At 41.1% G+C, this 25,245-nt stretch overlaps 1 protein-coding gene across 5 annotated transcripts in view; it reads left to right on the forward strand.

Moving 5' to 3' along the window:
- The window catches only part of DENND4A (DENN domain containing 4A), a 108,290-nt gene that overhangs the window by 19,529 nt on the left and 63,516 nt on the right, over nt 1-25,245 (forward strand). For all 5 annotated transcript variants that reach the window (XM_058155942.1, XM_058155947.1, XM_058155945.1 and 2 more), the window contains exons 3-10: nt 1,517-1,766; nt 4,537-4,606; nt 12,871-13,040; nt 15,932-16,158; nt 18,187-18,253; nt 19,187-19,245; nt 20,923-21,067; nt 24,576-24,751. In XM_058155942.1, coding sequence (XP_058011925.1) covers nt 1,517-1,766; nt 4,537-4,606; nt 12,871-13,040; nt 15,932-16,158; nt 18,187-18,253; nt 19,187-19,245; nt 20,923-21,067; nt 24,576-24,751 — 1,164 coding nt within the window. The remainder of the gene's footprint in view (nt 1-1,516; nt 1,767-4,536; nt 4,607-12,870; nt 13,041-15,931; nt 16,159-18,186; nt 18,254-19,186; nt 19,246-20,922; nt 21,068-24,575; nt 24,752-25,245) is intronic.

Below are 25,245 nucleotides of genomic sequence, written 5' to 3' on the forward strand. Positions count from 1 at the left end.
ATCAGCAAGTTTCCCACTATTTATCTGTACTTGTAGCTGAGAAACAAAAGAGGATGGTTGAGTGCCCTGTTTATGGACTTCCCTTTGGCCTCTTGTTGGCCACAGTGAGGATATTATGGTCTAAGAATCTGCATTTAGCGTGATCCTGGTCTTTTGGCTTTTCCTTCTTCAGATGATAATAGAAATGTGTAAATTATAAACTCAATGGGCCTTTCAATACTGCTTGGTGGCAAAACTAGAATTGACTAGAAAACATAAAGGTAAAAGTTCCCCTTGCACATATTTGCTAGTCGTTCCTGACTCTAGGGGGCAGTGCTCATCTCCGTTTCAAAGCCGAAGACCAAGCACTGTCTGAAGACATCTCCGTGGTCATGTGGCCAGCATGACTAAATGCCAAAGGCGCACGAAACACTGTTACCTTCCCATCAAAGGTGGTCCCTATTTTTCTACTGGCATTTTTTATCTGCTTTCGAACTGCTAGGTTGGCAGAAGTCCTCCTCCAGACTTAAAGTTACCAAGGTTGGAGACCCCTGCTCTAGAGTTGGACACAACTGGACAGGGGAAGCTGGGACAAGTAATGGGAGCTCACCCTGTTATGTGGCACTAGGGATTCGAACCGCTGAACTGCCGACCTTTCGATCGACAAGCTCAGCGTCTTAGCCACTGAGCCACTAGAAAACATATTTATTTGCAAAAATGCCTATATACGGCATTTGATTTTGAGTATGTAACAGATTCTGACTGAAATGGTGAACAGGTAATCCTCGAATTACAACTTTTTTTAGTGACTATTTGAAGGTGCAGTGGAACTGAAAAAAACCTAACTCACGATTGCTCCTCGCACTTGCGACTTTCTCAACATCCCCATGATCACGTGATCATAATTCAGACACTCGGTATCTATGACGGTCGCAGCGTCCCCGAGTCATGGGATTGCCCTTTTGCAACATTCCCAACCGGATTCTGACAAGCCAAGTTTAGGGGGGAAGCGGAATCGGCTTAACAATTGCGTGGTTCGCTTCACGGCGGCATCCCAATTTGCTTTTTTGCCACCGTGGCGAGAAATCATAAAGGTTTAACAACTGGCCGCTCAATAAAGGAAATTCTGATCGCAGTCAGGGTCATAACTGGAGGACTACCTATAAGGCAGGGGTGTCAAACTCAAGGCCCGTGCTTAGATCTGGCCTTGGCGGGGCTGCCTTGGAAACAGGGAGGGACTGGCCCGTGGTGCCTCTGCCAGTGAAAACAGAGCTCGGGCGGGCCGCATGCCGACCTTCCAGGCTCCGTTTTTACTGGCAGAACACTCAGGCCACCATGAGTGACGCTGAGCTGGCCATGCCCACCCCGGCCACGCCCACCCTGAGCTCAAACTCAACCCTGATGTGGCCCTCAATGAAGTCAAGCTTGACCCCCCTGCTCTGGGGGAGATCTGGGATTGTGCTGTTACGTCGGGGCTGAATTTGCTCCGTACCACAGCAGCGCTCGAGCACCTGCTTTTCGTTTGTCTCCCGCCTAGGGTTTTATACGACGGGAAAGAGAGGTTGAAACAGGGATGCGAAATCATCCAGACGACTCCGTCTGGCCGCCCGGCGAATATCAGCAGCGGTGCCTCGTCGCAGAAAGTGTACATAACGTATCGAAGAGCTTCGGAGAACATGACTCAAAACACCTTGGCGGTCACAGACATCTGCATCATTATCCCAAGCAAGGGGGAAACCCCACCACACACCTTCTGCAAAGTTGACAAGAATCTGAACAACAGTATGGTAAGGGGATTTCTGGATTTGGAGGGTTGTTTTTTTCTCTCCCTTTGGTGGATTTATAATACTTGTCATAACGTATAGCATAGATGAGGGTCTGTTAATTCATCTTAATATTCTGAATTATTATAGGGTTTCTAGCTAGGTGGGGCTGGGTTTTCCCATACCTCTCTTGATGAGTGAGCAACTATTGTTCTACTCTTCGTTAGTTGGTTGTGTTATAATATTGTCTGTTCTTGAATGCCATAAAGCAGTGTTTCTCAAACTGGGTAAGTTTAAGACTTCAATTCCCAGAATTCTCCAGACAGCCATGGGGGTCCTGGCTAAGGAATTCTGGGGATTGAAGTCCATCCTTCTTAAACTTACCCAGGTTGAGAAGCACCACATATCTTGCTGTATCTCTGGGAATTCACACTGGTTTTTCCCCCTGTTTGCATTTAGCATCTAATACTAAATGATTTTTCATGAATATTGCCCTTAATGGCTAATATTTCAAGTGCAAATATTATTTTTTAAATCAGCATCCAGTAATTACCAATTCCTAGCTTCAAGCAATGGGACTAAAGGTTTTCATTATCTTCTTTATATTAACTATTAACGATTCACACGTAATGGTTCTGAAATGATTCACTAGTTTAAAGGCATGAATTAAACTATTGGATGTTACTTATTTTCTGGGTTGTAGAAAATGAAAACCGGTTTCAACAAGTCAGTTGCATCAAAAGGACTTCTTCAAATGTAAAAAGAATGGAAGCTAATAGTTTATTTTTGAAAATAAACATTTTCATAGAGCATTGCTAATCTTCCTATTTGTTAAACTGAAGGATTTCCTTATCTCTCTATTCTTTAGGGCTGCTTTTAAATGATAAAATGTGGTCATTAGGTCATTTCTTAGAAAAAAGGCAAAACCATGTGCATTTTGACAGCTGAGAGAGAAGCACCATCAACATATTTCACTTTTAAATTTTATTTCTAATTACTAAGAGCTTAACATATTGTTCCAATCACAGTGATCAGAACAAATTATGGTGACAGAGTAAAACAGCAGCCTTCTTCATTTTAAAATTACAAAAAAATTAAGCAGACAGAACTTCTTCCCACGTAATAAATGTTTCTGTTAAATAGATACTTGTAGAAGAAGTAATGCAAAGTGTGATTATAGGCCCCCCTGCCCATATTTATATCTTGCAAATTGCAGTGTTATTTGAACTTTTCATATGTGTGTGTGTGTGTAATTTAAAATCTTGAATCCAAACACATAGTTATAATACTAATAAATTCATTGGTATTATTAATTTCTTACAGGTTTAAATTATATGGGTCTTTTATGATTATAGTCTCTTCATTGAACACATTTTACTGCTGGTCCTGAGGTCCATACTGAGCTTCACTAGCCAGTTGATCTTTGGAAATGAAATGTCTTCAAAGCTTATTTTATTTTATTTTATTTTATTTTATTTTATTTTATTATTTTATTTTATTTTACTTTATTTTATTAGTTTATTTTAGTTTAGTTTAGTTTAGTTTTGTTTTGTTTTGTTTTGTTTGTTTTGTTTTGTTTGTATCCTCTAGATTCCAGATTGCCTTTGCTACTAAACCTTACAACAACACCATAGATTTCCAACCTTTATATTGTACAGTATATCATGTTTTGGCAGTGGTTTCTGTTATTTCAAAGTGTATCATGCTATTCTGTTTGTTATAAGAATGGCTAGGACTCCCCTAATGCTCTGCCTTTTGAAATACAGAAATTTAATATTTGTAGTGATTCACTTAACACCTTTGGCAAGAAAGGTTGTAAAATGGTGCAAAACTCACTTAACAGATACTTTGCTTAGCAATGGAAAATTTGGGCTCAGTTGTGGCCATAACTCAAGGACTACCGTAGGCTGTTTTTAAATGACAGAAAAGAAAAGAAGCTGGTCTTTCTCACTGTTTGTCGAAAGCACAATACTGAGAAACGCTAACTTAGAGATCAGCTCTTAAAGAAATGAAATAGTGGTATCAGTTCATGAGATGTTAGAACTGGGGGAACTCAGATAAGATGTGTTGAGTATAAGTGGTTGATTATGAAGATACTACTTCATGATTATTTTTACACATTTGGATGTTGTACAATTTCATATTCACCAAAGTTATCTTACTGCCCTTGCAGTTAATGGGAATTTTGTTCTTTGCCTGCTCTCGATGTCCTTAGCTAGTTTATAATTTAGCTCTGACGGCTAAGTCAAATGTACATTTTATCATGCACATAATACATGAAAACATGCCTTTTGCCTCGCAAAATGCCTGTGTCCAAAATGCTTTTGTTGGCAGCCTTTTCCACTTTACTTCTGGTCTGCCCTAGAATTTAGATGTGTGGCAACGTTTAGTGGGATACCGTTAATGTTTTGTTTGCATAGACATGTTGCTAGCAGCAGAAATAAGTTAGTACTGCACAGGAATCATTGAATTGCATAATATTTTTGCTAAAAGTGGATCCTAGAGTGAGTAATTGCAAGTTAGGAGAACTAAGCATTGCCCCAAAAGGTTTAAATCAGCATGAATCCAATAAAAAGACCTATATGAAAAAATAAACTATTTCATATGTGTTAAACACTTTCCATTTGTAATTAGAAAAGTTGGTTTAAAGAAACAGCATTTTATGGAACATAGCTTGTGTTTATTTAACACTTTACGATCCAACATCTTGTTTCTACATTACCTAGAATAGAACATTGTGTTTCTACATGGCCTAGAATGCTAATCTGCCCTTTCCAATGTTATGTTTCCACAGTGGGGATTATCAGCCTACTTGTGTTATAAGAAATCTGTGGCAAAAACAAACACCATATCATACAAAGCAGGTAAGCATGGTCGATTCATTTCAAAAATGTTTCTGGGCCTGGGATTACATGTTACAGTTTTATGGATTACATGTCCACCTAGGGGGTCAACCTCCAAAGCACCTGAAGGCAGGACAAGAAGCAATGGATGGAAATTAATCAAGGAGAGAAACAACCTAGAAATGAGGAGAAATTTCCTGACAGTGAGAACGATAAACCAGTGGAACCACTTGCCTTCGGAAGTTGTGGGTGCTCCATCACTGGAGGCTTTTAAGAAGAGGCTGGACAACCACTTTTCTGGAATGGTATAAGGTCTCCTGCTTGACCAGGGAGTTGACTAGAAGACCTCCAAAGTCCCTTCCCACTCTGTGATTTTGTTCCGTTAATCTAACATGTTTAGAATATAGAACATAGAATAAGAGAGTGGGAAGGGACCTTGAAGGTCTTGTGGTCTAACCCCCTGTTCAAGCAGGAGACCTGTATCATCCCGGCCAAATGGCTATCCAATCCCTTCTTAAAAACCTCCAGTGATGGAGCACCCACAACTTCTGGTGAAAGCCGTTCCAGTGATCTATTGTTCTCCTTGTCAAGAAATTCCGCCTTAATTCTAAGTTGGGTCTCTCTTTAATGATCTTCCACCCATTGCTTCTTGTCCTGCCCTTAGGTGCTTTAGAGTAGGGGTCTCCAACCTTGGCGACTTTAAGACTTGTGGACTTCAACTCCCAGAAGTCCACGAGTCTTAAAGTCGCCAAGGTTGGAGACCCCTGCTTTAGAGAAGAGGTCAACCCTTCTCTGTGAGAGGCCCTCAAATATTGGAAGAGTGCTGTCAAGTCAGCTCTTGTCTTCATTAGATTAAAAGGTCAAGGTAAAGGTTCCCCTCGCACATACGTGCTAGTCATTCCCGACTCTAGGGGGCGGTGCTCATCTCCGTTTAAAAGCCGAAGAGCCAGCGCTGTCCGAAGACGTCTCCGTGGTCATGTGGCCGGCATGACTCAACGCCAAAGGTGCACGGAACGCTGTTACCTTCCCACCAAAGGTGGTCCCTATTTTTTCTACTTGCATTTTTACGTGCTCTCAAAACTGCTAAGTTGGCAGAATCTGGGACAAATAACAGGAGCTCACCCCGTTACACGGCAGCACTAGGGATTCGAACTGCCGAGCAGCCAATCTTTCGATCGACAACCTCAACGTCCTAGCCCCTGAGCCACCGTGTCCCTCATTCGATTAGATCTACCTAATTCCCCAGTAGTTCATTGTATGCTTTAGCCTCCAGATCCCTCTCTGTTGCTCTTCTCTGCGGTCTTTCTAGGGTCTCAGAATCTTGTTTGTATTGTGGCGAACCAGAACTGTATGGAGCATTCCATACACTGGAATTTAGGTTTAGGCAGTCCCAAACAGCCACTCTTCCCCCAGCATATGTACAAGGGAATTCTAATAGTGATATTTCAGTGTCAAGTATCTCCATAGCTATTCTTGAGAAGAAAACAAAAGAAAACTTAATTGTGACACTCTGGAGGCATACAAGTATAAACTCTAGCCAGGCACAGAAATGGCCCTATTTTTTTTCCTACAGAGCCTGCCTGGACAAGTCTGTTGAAATACTTCAGAGATTTAAAGTATAGTATGTAATCCACAGAGCAAAATGTCAAACTGAATTTTCCGACTGTGCTCCTGGAAAGAAGCACAGTTGAAGTAGTAGTGTTGAACTCATGGGAAAAGTTAGGAGCATTGTAAAAGTAGCCGTGCTATCTGATACAACCAGTATTTAAAAATTGCTACCTGTCAACTGGCTTCTCAAAATATTTCAGATAATGAAATAATGCAACCGCAGCTCCTCTGAGCACTACAAAGGGAAAACCAATTCATGTGACGCAGATACATTACACGCATTTGGAGACAGGGCAGCATCCAAAATTCCACTGATTTCAGTTTTCAAGGATTTTATTTAATTGCTAGTTTGATTTATTCTATTTGATTTCCCACCTTTCGGTTCGGTCAACTATTTGAGGCACTCAACTGCAATAAGAAGTAAATAAACATCTCTTTTAAAAGATACTTAAAAAAAAAAGAATAGCGTTGAAAAAGATACAGAACATAGAAGGATAGGGTTGGAAGGGACCTTGGTCATGCGAGGTCTAACCTTAATCTTAATCTAATCCAAGGATTTTCAGATTTGTTAGCTTTTAAGTCTTGTGGACTTCAAGCTCTGCTGGCTGAGGAATTCTGGGAGTTGAAGTCCACAAGTTTAAAAGCTGACAAGTTTGGAGTCCTCTGATCTAATTATATGCCAGGTCTAATCTTCTAATGGAAAGTTTTCTGGGGAGAGTTTTCCTTAGAGGTAAAGGCTTTGAATGTGCCTGTCTTGCAGAGCTGAGTGTCCTGACAAATTCAAAAAGGTTCCCTCTATACATAACTATACCCTATTTCCCAAAAAATAAGACATCCCCCGATAATAAGCCCAATCAGGCTTTTGAGTGCATGCGCTAAAATAACACACACACCCTTGAAAATAAGCCCTTCCCGATAATATTTAACTGCATGCGTAGCTGGTCCCCACCATTTCCTCTGCTTAGGGTTAGGGAGACAGAGCTGGAAATCAGATAAGACAGCAAGAGGAGCGCCATCTTGCTCCACGCACCCCAAAATAATAGGACCTCCCCAAAAATAAGGCCAAGCGCTTATTTCAGGGTTCAAAAAATATAAGACAAGGTCTTATTTTCAGGAAACCACGGCATATAATTCTTTATTAGATTATTTTAATAGCATTTTCCCCTTTTTATTTTGAATTTCTAGTAATCTGATAGCTGCATAAGCCACAGTCTTACAGCTGGGTGGCCCTGTTTGGTTGCAAAATAGATGCACATTTTACCACCCACATTTGTTATTAAGAGAATAATGATGGTAGTGTGAAAAATAATGCTAGTCAAAACAATGGAGATTAAGTAGCAGCCGTGAAATGAGCACACACAGACATCCAGATATAAAACTCTTAAATCACCAAACTTGAATCAAATTCAACAACCTCTTGGGTAAAAACAAATTATTTTATACTCCTTTTCTCTGAATGTATAACTAACAACTAAAGAAGTTACTCCTGCGTTTATTGGTCAATTCATCAGTGAATAACTCAAATTAACTAACCCTTGTTTTTATATCTGTTTGGTTCTACAAGGAAAATTGGGCTCAATTAATATAACATAAGCAAGGATTTGAAAGCCTGAAGGAAACTTTGCACAGTTCTAGAATAAATTATTCAAAGATCAGCCTTCTAAAGAGATAAATGAACATGACATCTGCCCTGGTCACAGTTGTGAGGTCCACAATAACTTTAAAAATTTTATTCCTTTTTTGAAAGAGTTGGTGGGGTTCTTTTTTAGAGCTTTGAATGCCATGAATGTAGGCTAAACAGATTCTGAAACAAAAGGAATAAATAAATTGGAGGACATCAAAGGGATGGAAGAAACTCAGCTTGCCAGAAGAATATTTGTCTTGACATGTAAAAAAAAAAAATCACATTTAGGAGTCCTGGATAATTACACTGAACATAAGCCAGCAGTGTGATGCAGATGCCAACAAAGCTCATGCAATCTTAGGCTGCTCAGCATAATCTCCAATTAATGAGAAAGAACCATGAAGTATTATATCTCCAGTTCATGAGAAATAGTTCCAGTTGGATGATAGCAATAAGGTTGACTCAGCCTTCCACCCTTTATAAGGTAGGTAAAATGAGGACCCAGATTGTTGGGGGGGCAATAAGTTGACTTTGTAAAAAATATACAAATAGAATGAGACTATTGCCCTATACATTGTAAGCCGCCCTGAGTCTTCGGAGAAGGGCGGGATATAAATGTAAAAAAAAAAAAAAAAAAGCAATAGCAGTTAGACTTCTACACCGTTCCATAGTATTTTGTAGCAGAGTTCCCCAACATTTCTGGCTTTATGGACTGGCGGAGGGTGGGGGGAAAGAGGGGAGGGTTCTGAACGATCGCCACATGCAACTCCATTTGCACAAGCAGTGTGCGTGTGCGCCTGCTGCGCGCTTAAATGGAGCATGCATGTGCATTTTTATTTTATTTTTAATTTTTTTTTATTTGCATTTATATCCCACCCTTCTCCGAAGACTCAGGGCGGCTTACACTATGTCAAGCAATAGTCTTCATCCATTTGTATATTATATACAAAGTCAACTTATTGCCCCCAACAATCTGGGTCCTCATTTTACCTACCTTATAAAGAATGGAAGGCTGAGTCAACCTTGGGCCTGGTGGGACTTGAACCTGCAGTAATTGCAAGCAGCTGCTGTTAATAACAGACTGTCTAGCAGTCTGAGCCACTCAAGGACCCTTGAGCATGCTCGCACGCTGCTTGCACAAGTGCCTGTGAGCTCATCAGCTGTTTCTGCAGCCCACGGCCTGGTTGCAAGCCCCTCATGGCCCACAGGTTGGGGACCCCTGATTTATAGCTGTATCTTATTTATTTATTTATTTATTTATTTATTTATTTATTTATTTAGATTTTTATACCGCCCTTCTCCCGAAGGACTCAGGGCGGTGTACAGCCAAAGTATAAAAACAACACAATGTACAATTAAAACAAGAACTTAAAACAAACATAATCCATAATGGCCGAAATTAAGACAATCAAATTTAAAAACCCTTAAAATTTATAAATAATAACCCCGATTAAAATTATTTAGAATTAATAGTTTAGAATTAAAAATTTAAGCCAGTCCCGCTTGAATAAACAAATGTGTTTTCAGCTCACGGCGAAAGGTCCGAAGGTCGGGTAATTGGCACAAACCAGGGGGAAGCTCGTTCCAGAGTGTGGGAGCCCCCACAGAGAAGGACCTTCCCCTGGGGGCCGCCAGCCGACATTGCTTGGCGGACGGCACCCTGAGAAATCCCTCTCTGTGCGAGCGTACGGGTCGGTGGGAGGCATAAGGTAACGGCAGGCGGTCCCATAAGTACCCAGGCCCTAAGCCATGGAGCGCTTTAAAGGTGGTAACCAAAACCTTAAAGCGCACCCGAAAGACCACAGGAAGCCAGTGCAGACTGCGCAGGAGCGGTGTTACGTGGGAGCAGCGTGGGGCTCTCTCAATCACCCGCGCAGCTGCATTCTGAACTAACTGAAGCCTCCGGGTGCACTTCAGGGGAAGCCCCATGTAGAGAGCATTGCAATAATCCAAACGAGAAGTGATAAGAGCGTGAGTGACCGTGCATAAGGCATCCCGGTCAAGGAAGGGGCGCAACTGGCGGACCAGGCGCACCTGGTAAAAAGCTCTCCTGGAGACGGCCGCCAACTGGTCTTCAAATGACAGCCGTCCATCCAGGAGAAACATCGGAGCTGTTTACAAGGTCAGCCTCTTGCCCCCGACAATCTGGGTCCTCATTTTACCAACCTCAGAAGGATGGAAGTCTGAGTCAATCTTGAGCCGGTCAGGATCAAACTCCTGACAGTGGGCAGAGTCAGCCTGTAATCCTGCATTCTGATCACTGCGCTACCATGGCTCTGGTTCTGGTCTTAACCTCTAGAACAGAGCTGTGAAACTCCCGTAAGGCGGGCCAGATGCGTCACGCGCTGTCCACGCCCATTTTAGCAAAGGGGGGGAAAAGTCCCAATATGTCACGTGACGCCACCATGACACCCCTGCTCCAGAAGAACCTCTAGAAACCGAAATGCAGCCGAGATGATGCAGCCAGTCAGAAAAACGAGCATTTGGAAACTTAACATGAAGAATAGGTGACAGACTTGAGTGTATCACAATTAAGTCAGAAAAGCCAAAGGGGAGACATTATGGCTGTCTCCATACATCTGAAGTGATATCATACAGAAGTTAGAACAGACTCATTTACTGGTTATTCAGAGGACAGGATGAGACCCCGTGGATAGCAATGACATTATTAAGCTAAACTTCCAGTTATATCTTAGCAGAGGCATCGTCTTTGCTCAGATATTTAAGGCTGGATGAGAATGCCTTAGGACCCCCTTCAACACAGGAAGTATTGAGACAAATGCTAGAGTGTCATTTGCCAAGCATGCTCTAATTGCATCCTGTACCAGCGAGTCAGGTGGCATAACCTATTTGTGTAATAAGATAAACACGGCACATTTTCTTTTGCAAGGTGAGTCCGGCTAAAGACCTGTTCTGGTGCTGAAGATTACATCATTTAAAAGACGGCCTTGAGAACTATAAATACAGGCAATTCTCGACTTACAATAGTTCGCTTAGTGCCGGGGTCTGCAAACTTGGCTCTTTTAAGACTTGTGGACTTCAACTCCCAGCTTTGCTGGCTGAGGAACTCTGGGAGTTGAAGTCCACAAGTCTTAAAAGAGCCAAGTTCGCAGACCCCTGGCTTAATGATTGTTCAAAGTTACAAAGGCCCTGGGAAAAGCAGCTTGCGACCATTTTTTTCATACTTATGACCCTTGCAGCATCCCTGTGGTTAAGGGCCTCCGGTGGCTCAGCAGACTAAGTCTGTTTGTTATTAACAGCAGCTGCTTGCAATTACTGCAGGTTCAAGCCCCACCAGTCCCGAGGTTGACTCAGCCTTCCGTCCTTTATAAGGTAGGTAAAATGAGGACCCAGATTGTTGGCAATAAAGTTGACTTTGTATATAATATACAAATGGATGAAGACTATTGCTTAACACAGTGTAAGCCGCCCTGAGTCTTCAGAGAAGGGCGGGATATAAATTCAAATTAAAAAAAAATATTTTAAACACAAATGACTATTCCTGGCACAGTAATTTTGAGTTAGACTACCTGTTGGGTTTGAGCTTTCCTGTTCAGTTTTTCATGAATTTCATTCTCCTAGTGGTCAGAAGAGCAGCAGGCTTAAACACTAGCTTGTGCGGAAACAGGTACGGTGTTATTTTGTGGCTGTGTTTGCACGTAGGAAGCTCAGTTAATTTTAAGGTTACTGCATTCATTAACCCTGCCGCCTCATTTTGCACAACACGCTGAATCACAAAGCAACAAACTGTCTTTGAGATTGCGCAACAGTGAACTCATCCACAGAAGTGACAACCAGTGTTAAAACTAATCAAATTTAGCTAAATAGGAGCCAGCTGGAATGACAAGGGCAGCTATAGAAAAACGAATAAACAAAAGAAATTAGGCAAACTCAGCCAAATATTCAAGTTGGCCTCTGATTTTGTTCCTTGGCTCTTAATTTTGAATCAGAATGAATTCAAATGATTACTATTTTCTACAGAGAAGTAGAAGGCGCGGGTGGCTCACGAGGTTAGAACACTCAGCCTCGCATTCGAGACCTGTTCTGCTGTGGGACGGGGTGAGCTCCTGTCGCCTGCTCCAGCTTCCGCCGACCCAACAGTTTGAAAGCCGATCGTATGATGGTAGATAAATGTGTACCACGAAGGTGGACGCGAAAGGAACCCCCAACTGGGCATCCCCTGGGCAACGATGATGTCAACAATAGATCCTTTTACCACGTCAGTGCTTCTGACACGGAAGTATTAGTACAAAGAAGTAGAGAAATTGAAAACTGTTTATTTCTATAGGCATTAGAGCAGAGGTCTCCAACCTTGGCAACTTTAAGACTTGTGGACTTCAACTCCTAGAATTCCTCAGGCAGCTTTGCTGGCTGAGGAATTCTGGGAGTTGAAGTCCACAAGTCAAGGTTGGAGACTCCTGCATTAGAGTTCATATATGGAGTGGTACGGTGGCCTAGAGGTGGAGCTCTTGCCTCGCAATGAGGAGACCATGAGTTCAATCCTAGGTAGAGGCAGATATTTCTCTCTCTGGCACACTGAGAATATATCTGCTGAAAAAACCTCCGCATTGGCGACAGGAAGGGCATCCGGCCATTAAAGCACTCCGCTAGCTCCATTCAGTTGCCCAGACTCCACCCCGCAAGGGATTACGGGGTTGTTAAATGAAGATGATGATTAGAGTTCATATATATTTTAGGTTTTTTTTTCTTGTGTACATAAACTTGGAGTGACCCGGAAAATTGCTTCCTCTATTCTTCCGAGCAGGACTGATGTAAAATGGGTTTTTAAATTGGATTTTAAATGGGGTTTTATATTATGTATTTTATAATTTAAATTATTGGCCATGTAGAATAAGTTTTTAAATTGGTTTTTATTGTATTGTATTGTATTTTATCTGGCTGTTAACCGCCCTGAGTCCTTCGGGAGAAGGGCGGTATAAAAATTAAATTATTATTATTATTATTATTATTATTATTATTATTATTATTATTATTATTATTATTATTATTATTATTATTATTATTATTATTATTATTATTATTATTATTATAGGTCTCATATGCAGATATCCAGAAAAAGACTATGATTCATTTCCTCTACCAGAGTCGGTCCCTCTCTTTTGTCTGCCAATGGGGGCAACAATTGAATGCTGGCCCTCCAACAGCAAATATCCCCTCCCAGTATTTTCTACGTTTGTGCTCACTGGAGCCTCAGCTGAAAAGGTACGATCAATATACAGTATCCTCAACTGTCATTTTGGTGTCCATGAGATTCTCAGTCATGCAGGTCATGGTTGTCCCAAAGGTGCTTTTTTCAAGAGGCAATTGGACTTTCTGATGTTTCTTTGAAAACATTTCGCTTCTCATCCAAGAAGCTTCTTCAGCTCTGACTTGGATGGTGGGGAATGGAAGGATTTATATTCCTTGCAGACAGCTGGTCATTTTCATCCTTTTAGAGGGTTGAGGAAAGCTATGGCAAATCTAGACAGTATATTAAAAAAGCAGAGACATCACCCTGCCAACAAAAGCGCATCTAGTCAAGGCTATGGTTTTCCCAGTTGCAATGGATGGCTGTGAAAGTTGGACCATAAGGAAGGCTGAGCGCCAAAGAATGGAGGCCTTTGAACTCTGGTGCTGGAGAAGAAAGTCTCTTGGACTGCAAGGTGATCAAACCGGTCAGTCCTAGAGGAGATCAACCCTGACTGCTCTTTAGAACGGGTCTCCAAGCTTGGTCCCTTTAAGACTTGTGAACTTCAACTCCCAAAATCCCTCAGCCAGGTTTGCTGGCTGAGGGACTCTGGGGGTTGAAGTCCACAAGTCTTAAAGGGACCAAGCTTGGAGACCCCTGCTTTAAAAGGCCCGAGCCTGAAGATGAAACTCAAATACTTTGGCCACCTAATGAGATGGAAGGACTCCCTGGAGAAGAGCCTAATGCTGGGAAAGATTGAGGGCAAAAGAAGAAGGGGACGGCAGAGAAGGAGGTGGCTGGATGGAGTCACTGAAGCAATCAGCATGAGATTAAATGGACTCCAGAGGATGGTAGAGGACAGGAAGGCCTGGAGGAACATTGTCTATGGGGTCATGATGGGTCGGACATCTAGCAACAACAAAAGAGGGTTGTTGAGGCCATTTGGAGGTTTATCTGTGTCCTCAGGGTCACCTGAGTGGTGCCAATGGATGTGGAGCCTTCCTGGAACTGTGCTTTCTGCAGGATGCTTTCTGCCCTGTGTCCCTTCCCTGTTGAAGGCAGGCTGCTGGGGATGAATCTTTGCATCTCAAACTGAAGCGCAAACAGCTCCTGCCGTCTGCAATTTTTTTTCTGCAAACCCGCTTTGTTGTTTGTTATTTCTCTTTTTCTGAGTTTGGTCACTTAGTCAAAAGAGCTGGAAGGCTGGAAGCTTTTTCTAAAGTGACCATTTGTTCACTTTTACCCTTGTTATGCAGCCATTCATTTTTTTTTCCTTTCTTTCTTTTCTTGTCTCTCTGCTACATTCAGTGCATCTGTCCAGCCATCTATTTTCTTTTCGTCTCATTACAAATACAGCTGGTCCTCGACTTACAACCATCTGGTTAGGGACCATTCAAAATTACAATGGCACTGAAAAAAGTGACTGACCATGATTTTTCACACTTAAACGACAGTTGCAGCATCCCCATGGATTCATCCCCACGTGATTCAGACGCTTAGCAACCAACTCATATTTACGATGGGATCATGTGATCCCCTTTTGCCACCTTCTTGACAAGCAAAGTTAAGGCGGAAGCCAGATTCACTTAACGAGCGTGTTATTACGTTTACAACTGCAGTGATTTACATAACAAGTGTGGCAGAAAAAGGTCTTAAAATGGGGCAAAACTCACTTAACAACTGTCTGGCTTAACAACAGAAATCTTGGGCTCGTTGTGGACATAAATCGAGGACTACCTGTATACAGAAACATCCCTGCACATTTGGAGTTTGTCAGTCTGTCTGAATCCTTGTTGTCAAAACAATGTGCTTCTTCGGTTTGGGTGGCAAGAGAATCACTCTCTGCTGTCTGTTTGAGCAGGAGCAGTTTTACAAAGTGTAGAATGAAATGTGATTATAGCATTTTGCTGTTAGAATTGCTTTTCAACCTGGAAATAAGGAGAAATTTTCTGACAGTTAGAATAATCAACCGATGGAACAGAAGTTGCGTTCGGAAGTTGTGGGAGCTTCATCACTGGAAGCTTTCAAGAAGAGACTGGACTGCCACCTGTCAGAAATGGTGTAGGGTCTCCTGCTTAGGTGGGGGCGGGGGGTTGGACTAGATGACCTACAAGGTCATCCAACTCTGTTAATCTGAATCTATCTAAGTTAATTAAAGCCTGGAGGCTAAAACATAGGATGAATGGTTGCAAGAACTCCAATAGTTGAGGGGCTGTCACACAGAAGAGGGGGTCAAGCTATTTTCCAAGCACCCAAAGGCCAGGCAAGGAATAATGGATGGAAACTGATCAAGGAGAGATTCAACCTGGAAATAAGGAGGAATTTTTTGACAGTGAGAACAATCAACCCATGGAACAGAAGTTGCCTTCAGAAGTTGTGAGAACTTCATCACTGGAGGCTTTCAAGAAGAGACTGGACTGCCATCGGTCAGAAATGGTGTAGGGTCTACTGTGCGGGGGTGAGTGGGTGGGTTGGACTAGATGACCTACAAAGTCCCTTCCAACTCTGTTAATCTGTATCTGTATCTTTTCTTCCTGGAAACGAGGAAGTCCTAGTTCCTCCATCCCCCCCAAATTTCTTCCAGATTAATTTTTGATGGAAGGGCACTGGATTCTATCCAAAGTCTTGGTAAAAAGAATAAAGGAGAGGCTCGTTGGGATCCATCCTTAGGTTACAATTGCTCTTTGAAAAGTGATGCATCAGCCGGCTACTATACCACTACATGTGTGCAAGCAGAACTTGGCTAGAGCTTATTTTTATTTTTCTGGGTTCCTAAAAGCCACATTTGCCACGTTTACAGCAGATGTGCCTTACATTTTAAGTGTCGCCCATGGCAGCTATATTTGAATGTCTTAGGCCTGAAGGAAATACTTGGCAGATGCAGAATGCCCATGTCACTTAAATTTAAATGTACTGTCACTCGCAGGTCTACGGTGCTGCTATTCAGTTCTATGAAACATACTCTGAGGAAAACCTGACAGAAAAACAGAAGTCTCAACTGGGCTTCATGGCCATACCCAGCTCCAAAACTGTCCAAACTAACAAGTGCATCTGCCTGCTGTCCCACTGGCCCTTCTTCGATGCGTTCAAGAAATTTCTCACTTTTCTTTACCGCTATTCAATATCTGGTCCACACGTCCTTCCTATTGAGAAGTAAGTTGGAGGGGTATTTTGGGCTCCACGCATCATTAACTGTCATTGTAATACATAACTTTGATCATTTCAGTCGGAAGGGCACTTGAGCCAGCCTATGCCCTTGATAACTGGGGCAAGCTTGCCTGGCGTCTCCCCAAATCCTGACCCCTCCTCAAATTTGATCATTCTTTTTTTTCCTTTCCTGGTCTGCAGCAATGCAAACTTGATAGTGTGCAGCCCTCCCGAGATCCTCTTTCGCTGAAAGAGGAAAGAGGAGAAGGAAGAAGAAAGAATGAAGAGGGAAGGAAAAAGAAGAGGGAGGGAGGGAGGAAGGAAGGAAGGAAGGAAGGAAGGAAATTATAATGGGAGTGAGGGAGAGTCTGAAGGAAGTCCTACTTTAGCACTTGGCCACCACAGGTGCCCCCAACACGAATGGTGGCAATGCCCCTCCCCCTCCCAAGGTCAAACACAACCCTGATGCGGCCCTCAATGAAATCAAGTTTGACACCCCTGCTCTAGGGATAACTTCCAGGGTAGCGGTGGAGAGTCAGGGCTCAACAGTGATACTGTGACCTCTCTGTTGGGGATCAGAAAGGACATATTTGGCTTTTTTGCCTTTGCCTTTTAGAGTTTGGGGCCAAGCAGAGGTTTAATCCACCCATTTTATATTTAACTGCTGTTATAAAAAGCCAACATCTAGAAGCAAGATCTCTTGTGTGTATTTCAGCTGCAAATATTGACGGAATGCATACTGGTCGTAGCCAAGTCCTCCTGTTTTCTTTTCACATGATCGATGATACTATAATGTGTTTGTGCAAACCGTTCAACCAAAATTCTTCAGATTACTCTTTATGACATCAAAAGCACACGGGGGATGTTTGTTCCCCAGTTTGTCTCCTCAGCTGTGCCTGCAACTGAGATCTTACTAAAATGGCCAGAGTCTAGCTTTCTGTCTGAATCTGAGCCTAGATGGTAGGTAGGTAGGTAGGTAGGTAGGTAGGTAGGTAGGTAGGTAGATGGATAGGAGAGACAGATTATAGATATAGATGAGAAATGAGAGAGACAGATGAGAGAGAGAGAGAGAGAGAGATAGGAGATAGATGATAGATTGATAGATTGATGAGAGATAGATGAGAGAGACAAGTGATAGAGATAGATAAATAGATAGATAGATGAGAGATAGATGAGAGAGACAGATGATAGAGATAGATAGAGATAGATAGATAGATAGATAGATAGATAGATAGATAGATAGATAGGAGAGACAGATTATAGATATAGATGAGAAATGAGAGAGACAGATGAGAGAGAGAGAGAGATAGGAGATAGATGATAGATTGATGAGAGATAGATGAGAGAGACAAGTGATAGAGATAGATAAATAGATAGATAGATGAGAGATAGATGAGAGAGACAGATGATAGAGATAGATAGAGATAGATAGATGAGAGAGACAGATGATAGAGATAGATAGAGATAGATAGATAGATAGATAGATAGATAGATAGATAGATAGATAGATAGATAGATATAGACAGATAGATAGATAGATAGATAGGAGATAGATGAGAGATGAGAGAGATGAGAGAGACAAGTGATAGAGATAGATAAATAGATAGATAGATGAGAGAGACAGATGATAGAGATAGATAGAGATAGATAGATAGATAGATAAGATAAGATAAGATAGATAGATAGATAGATAGATAGATAGATAGATAGATAGATAGATAGATAGATAGATAGGAGATAGATGAGAGATGAGAGAGAGATGAGAGAGACAAGTGATAGAGATAGATAAATAGATGAGAGAGACATGATAGATAGATAGATAGATAGATAGATAGATAGATAGATAGATAGATAGATAGATAGATAGATAGATCTATGTTTAGTTTCAAATGGGTTTAATCTTCACAAACCAAGACTCTGAAGAATATTCTGTTAGCTTGTTGAATATGATACCTTAAAACTCTAGCATGTATTCTATAAACAAATGCGGATTGATTTATTTTTCTTAAGATAAAGTGATTATTCCCTCCTTAGGCATATTTCCCATTTTATGCACAAGGTTCCTTTTCCATCTCCACAAAGACCAAGGATTTTAGTTCAGGTAAGTGTAAATTTATTCCATTCTGTTCATACGTTTATTCAGATGAGTAGGTTCCACTAAAAAAAGATAAAAGGCATTGTAAAAATGTTACAGACTTGGAACCACAAATTTGCTACTCAATGCTGGAAGTCATCAAGAAATGTGTATGAGTCACACTTTTTATGTTACAAGGCTGTTTATTTGTCAGATTATCTACTTTTTAAATATATCTAGGCCTAAAAGCAGTTGGTAAATGAAAACGATTGGCTTTTTCTAAATAACATTATAAAACAAAGAGTATCAGATACTAATTTTAAAAAATCCCATTATCTAGAAATTTGGCATGTTAAATCTGTCCACTGATAAATATTTCTGGATCACTTTTTGAAAAACAAACCCCAGACACATTTGATATAGAATTCAATTCTATTTTCAAACTTTCTTGGGTCCTACCTAAAAATATAATACCCTTTTTTGCTATTTTAAACCATTTCACAATTCAGTCTGAGTGGTGGAAGCTTTCCCTTTATGAAAATCAATTCTGTATTAAAGTTTAAAAGCTGCAATGAATGTGATGTGGGAGGTGAATTACAAAAATGATATCTGGCAGCTTTTAAAATATTCAGCTTGCATATTTTTTCTGGGCACTCCCTGGGATTTTTTGGGGAAAGGACACCTGTAATAAATTATTTAACCGTTTTTATAGAATTTGCAAGCAAATAGAGCAGCGCTTGAAGCTGCTTGAGATTCTGGAGTCAGATCATAATATCTATTTCATGTTAATATATCTTTATACTTTTTTTTAACATTAGAGATCTGCATATTTAACCATGTTTTTCAAGCCTACAGCAATGCTATTAATTCTGTGACAGCAATATGTTTTCTATACAAACAAATTGCTTTATATTTAAATCTTCAGGTAAATATAAAAACCATGCTTTTATTGTTTTATAGCTATCACCCCATGATAATCTGATTCTTAGTCAGCCCATATCATCACCTCTACCGCTGAGGCAAGTAAAATATATGTGTGTGTGTATATATATTTGTGTGCTGTTATGTGAGGGATGAACAAACCAATTTAGAAATTAGTGAAGAAGTCAACAATAAAAATATATAAATATATCAAGAAAGAAGAATTAGTTTCCTCTCTAACTCTTAAAGGTTGCGATGAGGAAAACAAGGCAGAAAAAAAATCGATAAAAATTACCCATTTAAAAGCAGAAACTTTACACTACAGAGTTTCCTTTCAGTTGCACCTGGATTTATCTTGCTTTTCTATTCCTGCTTACTCAGGCAGATAGTCCTCAACTTACGACCACAGTCAGCCCAGCATTTCCGTTGCTAAGCGAGACAGTTGTTAAGTGAGTTTTGCCTCATTTTATGACCTTTCTTGTCACAGTTGTTAAATGAATCACAGTAGTTGTTAAGTCAGTCACACGGTTGTTAAGTGAATCTGGCTTCCCCATTGACTATACTTGTCAGAAAGTCGCAAAAGGTGATGATCACATGACCCTGGGACACGGCAACCGTCATAAATACATGTCAGTCGCCATGTTTATTTTGATCACGTGACAGTGGGAATTGTTGTAATTGGCAGTTGTAATTGTCCTACAGGTAGTCCTTGACTTAACAATCATTCATTTAGTGACCGTTCAAAGTTACAGCAGACCTGAACAAAGTGACATGACCCTTTTTGGCATTTAGGACCATTGCAACATGATAAAAATTCAGTCCCGTGATCAAAATTCAGGCGCTTGGCAACCGGTTCCTATTTATGATGGTTGCAATGTCTTAACGGCAGTGATTCACTTAACAACTCTAGAAAGAAAGGTTGAAAAATGGGCCAAAGTTCAATTAAAGTCTCACGAAGCAACATAAATTTTGGGCTCAATTGTCGTAATTCAAGGACTATATGATGCTTACTTTATTGCAGTGTTTCCCAGCATTGGCCATTTCCAGGGGTAGGGACTTCAATTGTCAGAATTATTCTTGATAGCCACGCTGGGCAGTGGAATTCTGGGAATTGAAGTCCACAATCCCAAAATGGCCAACGATGGGAAACGCTGCTTTATCGTTTCCAGTTTGTTTCATTTTGTGGTAGATTACTCAGAGCTATAAGATTGGGGCAGTTGTCAGATCTATTAAGAAAGCAAATAAATAAATAAATAAAAGTTATGAAAAACAGTTTCCGGTTTGCGGTTTTTCTCCAGGCGAGGAGGTCAAACACACTAAAAATGGGAAGTGTGACTTTCCAGTCAAGCTGAGGAAACCGGTCAAAGCTAGATGACGATTTGTTCTTGTGAACAAATTTCTTGTGAATCCTAAATTATTGAAAACAGGAAAGAATGAAACCAGGTTCAGAGAGTGTGAGAAGGGTTCCATGTCTGGTTTGTTTGATCTCGAAGGACTTGTTTGCAGTGAACTAAGTCCATTTCTGGCTGGACTGTGTGCACCTGTCACTTCACAAACTTCACTCTACAACTTTATTTAAAAGTTAAGGGAGCGCCAAATGGAAAACTGCTTTTTAATCTATTCTGTGCTGTGTAATTTTAGTGTTACTCAGACTAGTAATTGAATACCCTTATGCTGAGTCATTCGATGATTGGGGAGGAAACATAGTTCAGTTCCTGGGAAAAAAATATGCCATTTGTAGTATTTATTCCTGTTGCATTTTCTTTGATTAATAGCGGAGGGAAGTTTTCTGCTCTTCTACAGAATCTGGGACCTGAGAATGCTGTCAATCTTCTTGTCTTCGCGGTGACAGAGCATAAAATCCTCATCCACTCTTTGCGCCCTTCGGTCCTCACCAGCGTAACCGAAGCCCTGGTCTCTGTAAGTTGTGAGAATTTCTCAAATAAGTATTTTCAAATTAAGATAAACAGAAAACACCTTTTGTGACCCAGGCCCAAGTAGGTAGTAATAAACTTAGTCTGTGGAAAAACAAACTTTATTCGAACAGCTGGAGCATCATTCAACTCAAAGTAAAACAAATGCCTCCCAACACAAATTCCTCAGTTATCTCACAAACCTTAGTTCAATTAGGCAAACTGCCAAAGGCTCTTCCTGGCAAACGTCCAGAAGCCACAAAAACAAAGACATACATGAAGCAGAGGACGAAGCAGAAGACGCAGCTGCAGCGTTGTTTTCAGGCAAAGCCCAAGTGCCGGTGCTGGTCTGTTTTGAGCCTTATGGGAGGGGCCAATCATCTCTTGGCCCTACTCCCAAGTCGTCCTCTCTGCTTGAGCTGCTCTTGCCTTCTGGCAGCTCTTCTCATGCGTGCATTAAGAACAGGCTCCTCTTGTTCCTCTGCTTCACTACTATCAGTCTCTGGAGGCTCTGGAGTCCGCACCTCACTCCCCGATGGCCCTGGCCCCACGTCAGCCTCATCGCTGTCCGACTCCGTTGGCAGCTCCATAGGCTACTGGCAGACCACAACAACAACCCCCTCCCCAACTAAGTGACTGTAAAATATCTTTTAAAGTTCAGGGCCCTAAAAATAATTATTACAATTTATAACAGGTAGTCCTTGACTTGCAGGCATTTGTTTAGTGACCGTTTGAAGTTACAAGGGCACTGGAAAAAAAAAGTTTTCACACTTAACGGCTGTTTTAGCTTCCCCATGTTCACGTGATCAAAAGTCAAGCGCCCCCCACCGCCCGATTCATATTTAAGATGGTTGCAGTGTTCCAGGATCACGTGATCCAGAGGTCTCCAACCTTGGCAACTTTAAGACTTGTGGACTTCAACTCCCAGAATTCCTCAGCCAGTCAGAATTCTGGGAGTTGGAAGTCCACAAGTCTTAAAGTTGCCAAGGTTGGAGACCCCTGACATGATCTCCTTTTGCGACGTTCTCACAAGCGTGGGGGAAGCCAGATTCGTTTTTTAAAAAAACACCTCATGATTCACTTAACAATTACAGTAATACACTTTAAAACTGTGGCAAAAAGGTTGTAAATTGACACACAGCCCACTTAACTAGTGCCTTGCTTAGCAATGGAAATTTTGGTCGTAGCTCAAGGACTACCTGTTCTATTTCATTTAAATTTAAAATGGGCTACAGTGGAATTGGGGGCCTAAAAGAAGGGATTTGTGGATCTGGTAACGATGAATAATTGTGTGTGAACTAGGTACGTCTAGTCCAGGGGTCTTCAACCTTGTCAACGTTAAGCCTGGCGGACTTCAGCTTTGCTGGCTGGGGAATACTGGGAGTTGAAGTCTTCCAGGCTTAAAGTTGACAAAGTTAGAGACCCCTGGTCTAGTCTAAGGACTGGGGGTGATATGATAGCAGATTCCAATATTTGAGGGACTGACACAAAGAAGAAGGGGACAACCTATTCTCCAAAGCACCAGAGGGCAGGACAAGAACTAAAAGATAGAAGATCATTAAAGAGAGATCCAACCTAGAAGTAAGGAGAAATTTTCTGATGGTGAGAACAATTCATCAGTGGAACGGCTTGTCCTCAGAAGTTATCGGTGTTCCCTCACTGGAGGCTTTTAATTTTAATTTTTATTTTTTGAACAAGTTTTTATTGGTTTTTTAATTCCCCCCCTACACACTTACATAATTTATGAACAGAGTATTGTCCGTATCATGTCTTTCACAATTCAATATATTCAAATACATTTTACTTAGTTACAATTTTTGCCAAAATATTCTTTTTTCATAGTTTTTATTCATATCCTGATATTTCTTTGCTCATTACACTGAGTCTCATCTTCTTTCGCCTTCAAATTCTAATTTCTCCATTTTTATTGGTATGCATTCTCTTGCATCCTTCTTTTTTAACTGTGTCAATTTTTATCCTAATATATTCAAATATGTTCGGGGTTGCCTTTCTTCCATTTCATCTGGAGGCTTTTAAGAAGAGACTTGACAGCCATTTATCCCGAATTGTATAGGGGGTCTCCTACTTGAGCAGGGGGCTGGACCAGAAGACCTCCAAAGTCCCTTTCCAACTTCTGATGTTGTGGTTCCGATGTTCTGATGGGCCTTTGCTCCCTTGTCTAGGATCCACAGCTGTTTGCAAAATTCTTCAGCTGGTGGTTTTTAGAGTGTTTTGCTCAATACCAGCTGCAGGTCAAACTGAGCAGGAGGTTCGAACACCATTTGTGGAGCGGGTAGGAAGGCCAGTTGTTGTTCAAAGAAATGAAGTCAAAAATTCCACTGAGCTAGCACAGGCCCCTCCTGCCCTCCACTTCACGCTGAGTGTCATGTTTTAAACATTTTGTTTGTTCTGCTTTCACCTCCTGAGGATGTTTGTACAGATGGCTGCGGAGCTGTGCTATTCATCTAGTTCAGATCATTAGCACGGTGCTTGTCAAAAGGTTCTCCATTTCGTACAAATTAACAGAGATAAATAAAAGATCCTTTGTTGATGGGAAAGGCAGGTATGAATCTAATATATGAATCAATAATCATGGGTTGTTATTATTAATACTATTGTTTCAAGAGGTTTGTTGATGGGAACATCCCAGTTGTATCTATCCGTTGGCCTAATTCATGTTTTAAAAGAAAGGAATGGCTGCTTTCCATAATGATGTACCAGTATTGAAAGCAGAACATGGTTGGTTGAGTGTTCCCTTTTCTTCGGAGGCAGACAGCCTTCCTTTTGTCAAGAAACATCTTTTTTCCAGGTATAATATGCTAGTCCTCATGAAGGGTTGAGGAGAATCAGACAGATTCTGCTTTATTTCGGTCATGGCCCAATAAGTACAATCAATAAAACCAGCAGCTCAAGACTATCTCCTAATAACAAGAATGTATAGATGCTTTGAGATGCTTATAGTCCAAAACCTTCTTTTTCTTCAGCAGAACATCCCCAAAGGTGCTTTTTCAGAAGGCCATTGGGCTTTGTTTTTTCCTTGAAGACCTTTCGCTTCTCATCCAAGAAGCTTCTTCTGTTCTGACTGAAGGTCAGGTCAGAACTGAAGAAGCTTCTTGGAAGAGAAGCGAAACATCTTCATGGAAAAACTAAGGAAGTCCGATTGCCTTTTGAAAAAGCACCTTTGGAGCAACCATGACTTGGATGACTGAGAATCTCCAGAGACATTGATTAGAACAGGGGTCTACAACCTTGGTCACTTTAAGCCTGGCGGGCTTCAACTCCCACTGGCTGGGGAATTCTGGGAGTTGAAGTCCTCCAGGCTTAAAGTGGCCAAGGTTGGAGACCCCTGGATTAGAACATGTTCTTTTGGGAACACAGAGCTCTTGCTCAGGGTCTAAATGATCTCTTTGGATGGGTTGACATTAGTTCAAGAGTTATTAGGTTGTCCACCCGGTTTTTCTTGAAGCACATCTGGCTCTCTGCATTCAAACATGTTTGTTCTTCTCTTTTGAAAGATGATATTTCCTTTCCACTGGCCGTGCCCGTACATTCCTCTCTGCCCCCTAGCCCTGGCTGATGTCCTGAGCGCGCCGTGTCCATTCATAGTGGGAATTGATTCCAGATATTTTGATCTTTATGACCCTCCACCAGATGTTAGCTGCGTCGACCTAGATACAAACACCATTTCACAGTAAGTATTTGGAGAGCTTTGTTTGCTTGCTTTTTTTTTTTTTTTTGATAATAACGTAATTCAGGGGGCAGGCTTTCAAATTAATTTTCCTAGGTTTGCTAAATTATTTATCAGAGGAGGGAATTAAGGGTCCGTTCATATTTGCACGTATGTCCCTTGTTTACTCGGCAGTGGAAAAACGTATAGTTGAATCTGTAAATGGATTCCACTAAAAAGCATTGTTTTGAAGATTAGCATTTAATCCTTCGATATTAAATCTCTCACAGAGGCAAATTGCATTTAGTAAATATAATTATTTAGCATGTGCTTGTAAACCATTCCATGTTGTTGCAATAGCCTTGTAAAATAAACTGGCTTTAGCTTTAAACTGGGAAGCGAGATTAAGGGAATAATTGGCCCTTTACCTAATAAGTTCCTTCCTGAGCTAGAATCAGAGGATAAATGTTCATGTAAGGACAATTATCTGTTCGTTTTCTTTTACTGCCTTGCTTTAC

The sequence above is a fragment of the Ahaetulla prasina genome, chromosome 13 (assembly GCF_028640845.1).
Source record: "Ahaetulla prasina isolate Xishuangbanna chromosome 13, ASM2864084v1, whole genome shotgun sequence".
NCBI lineage: Eukaryota > Metazoa > Chordata > Lepidosauria > Squamata > Colubridae > Ahaetulla > Ahaetulla prasina.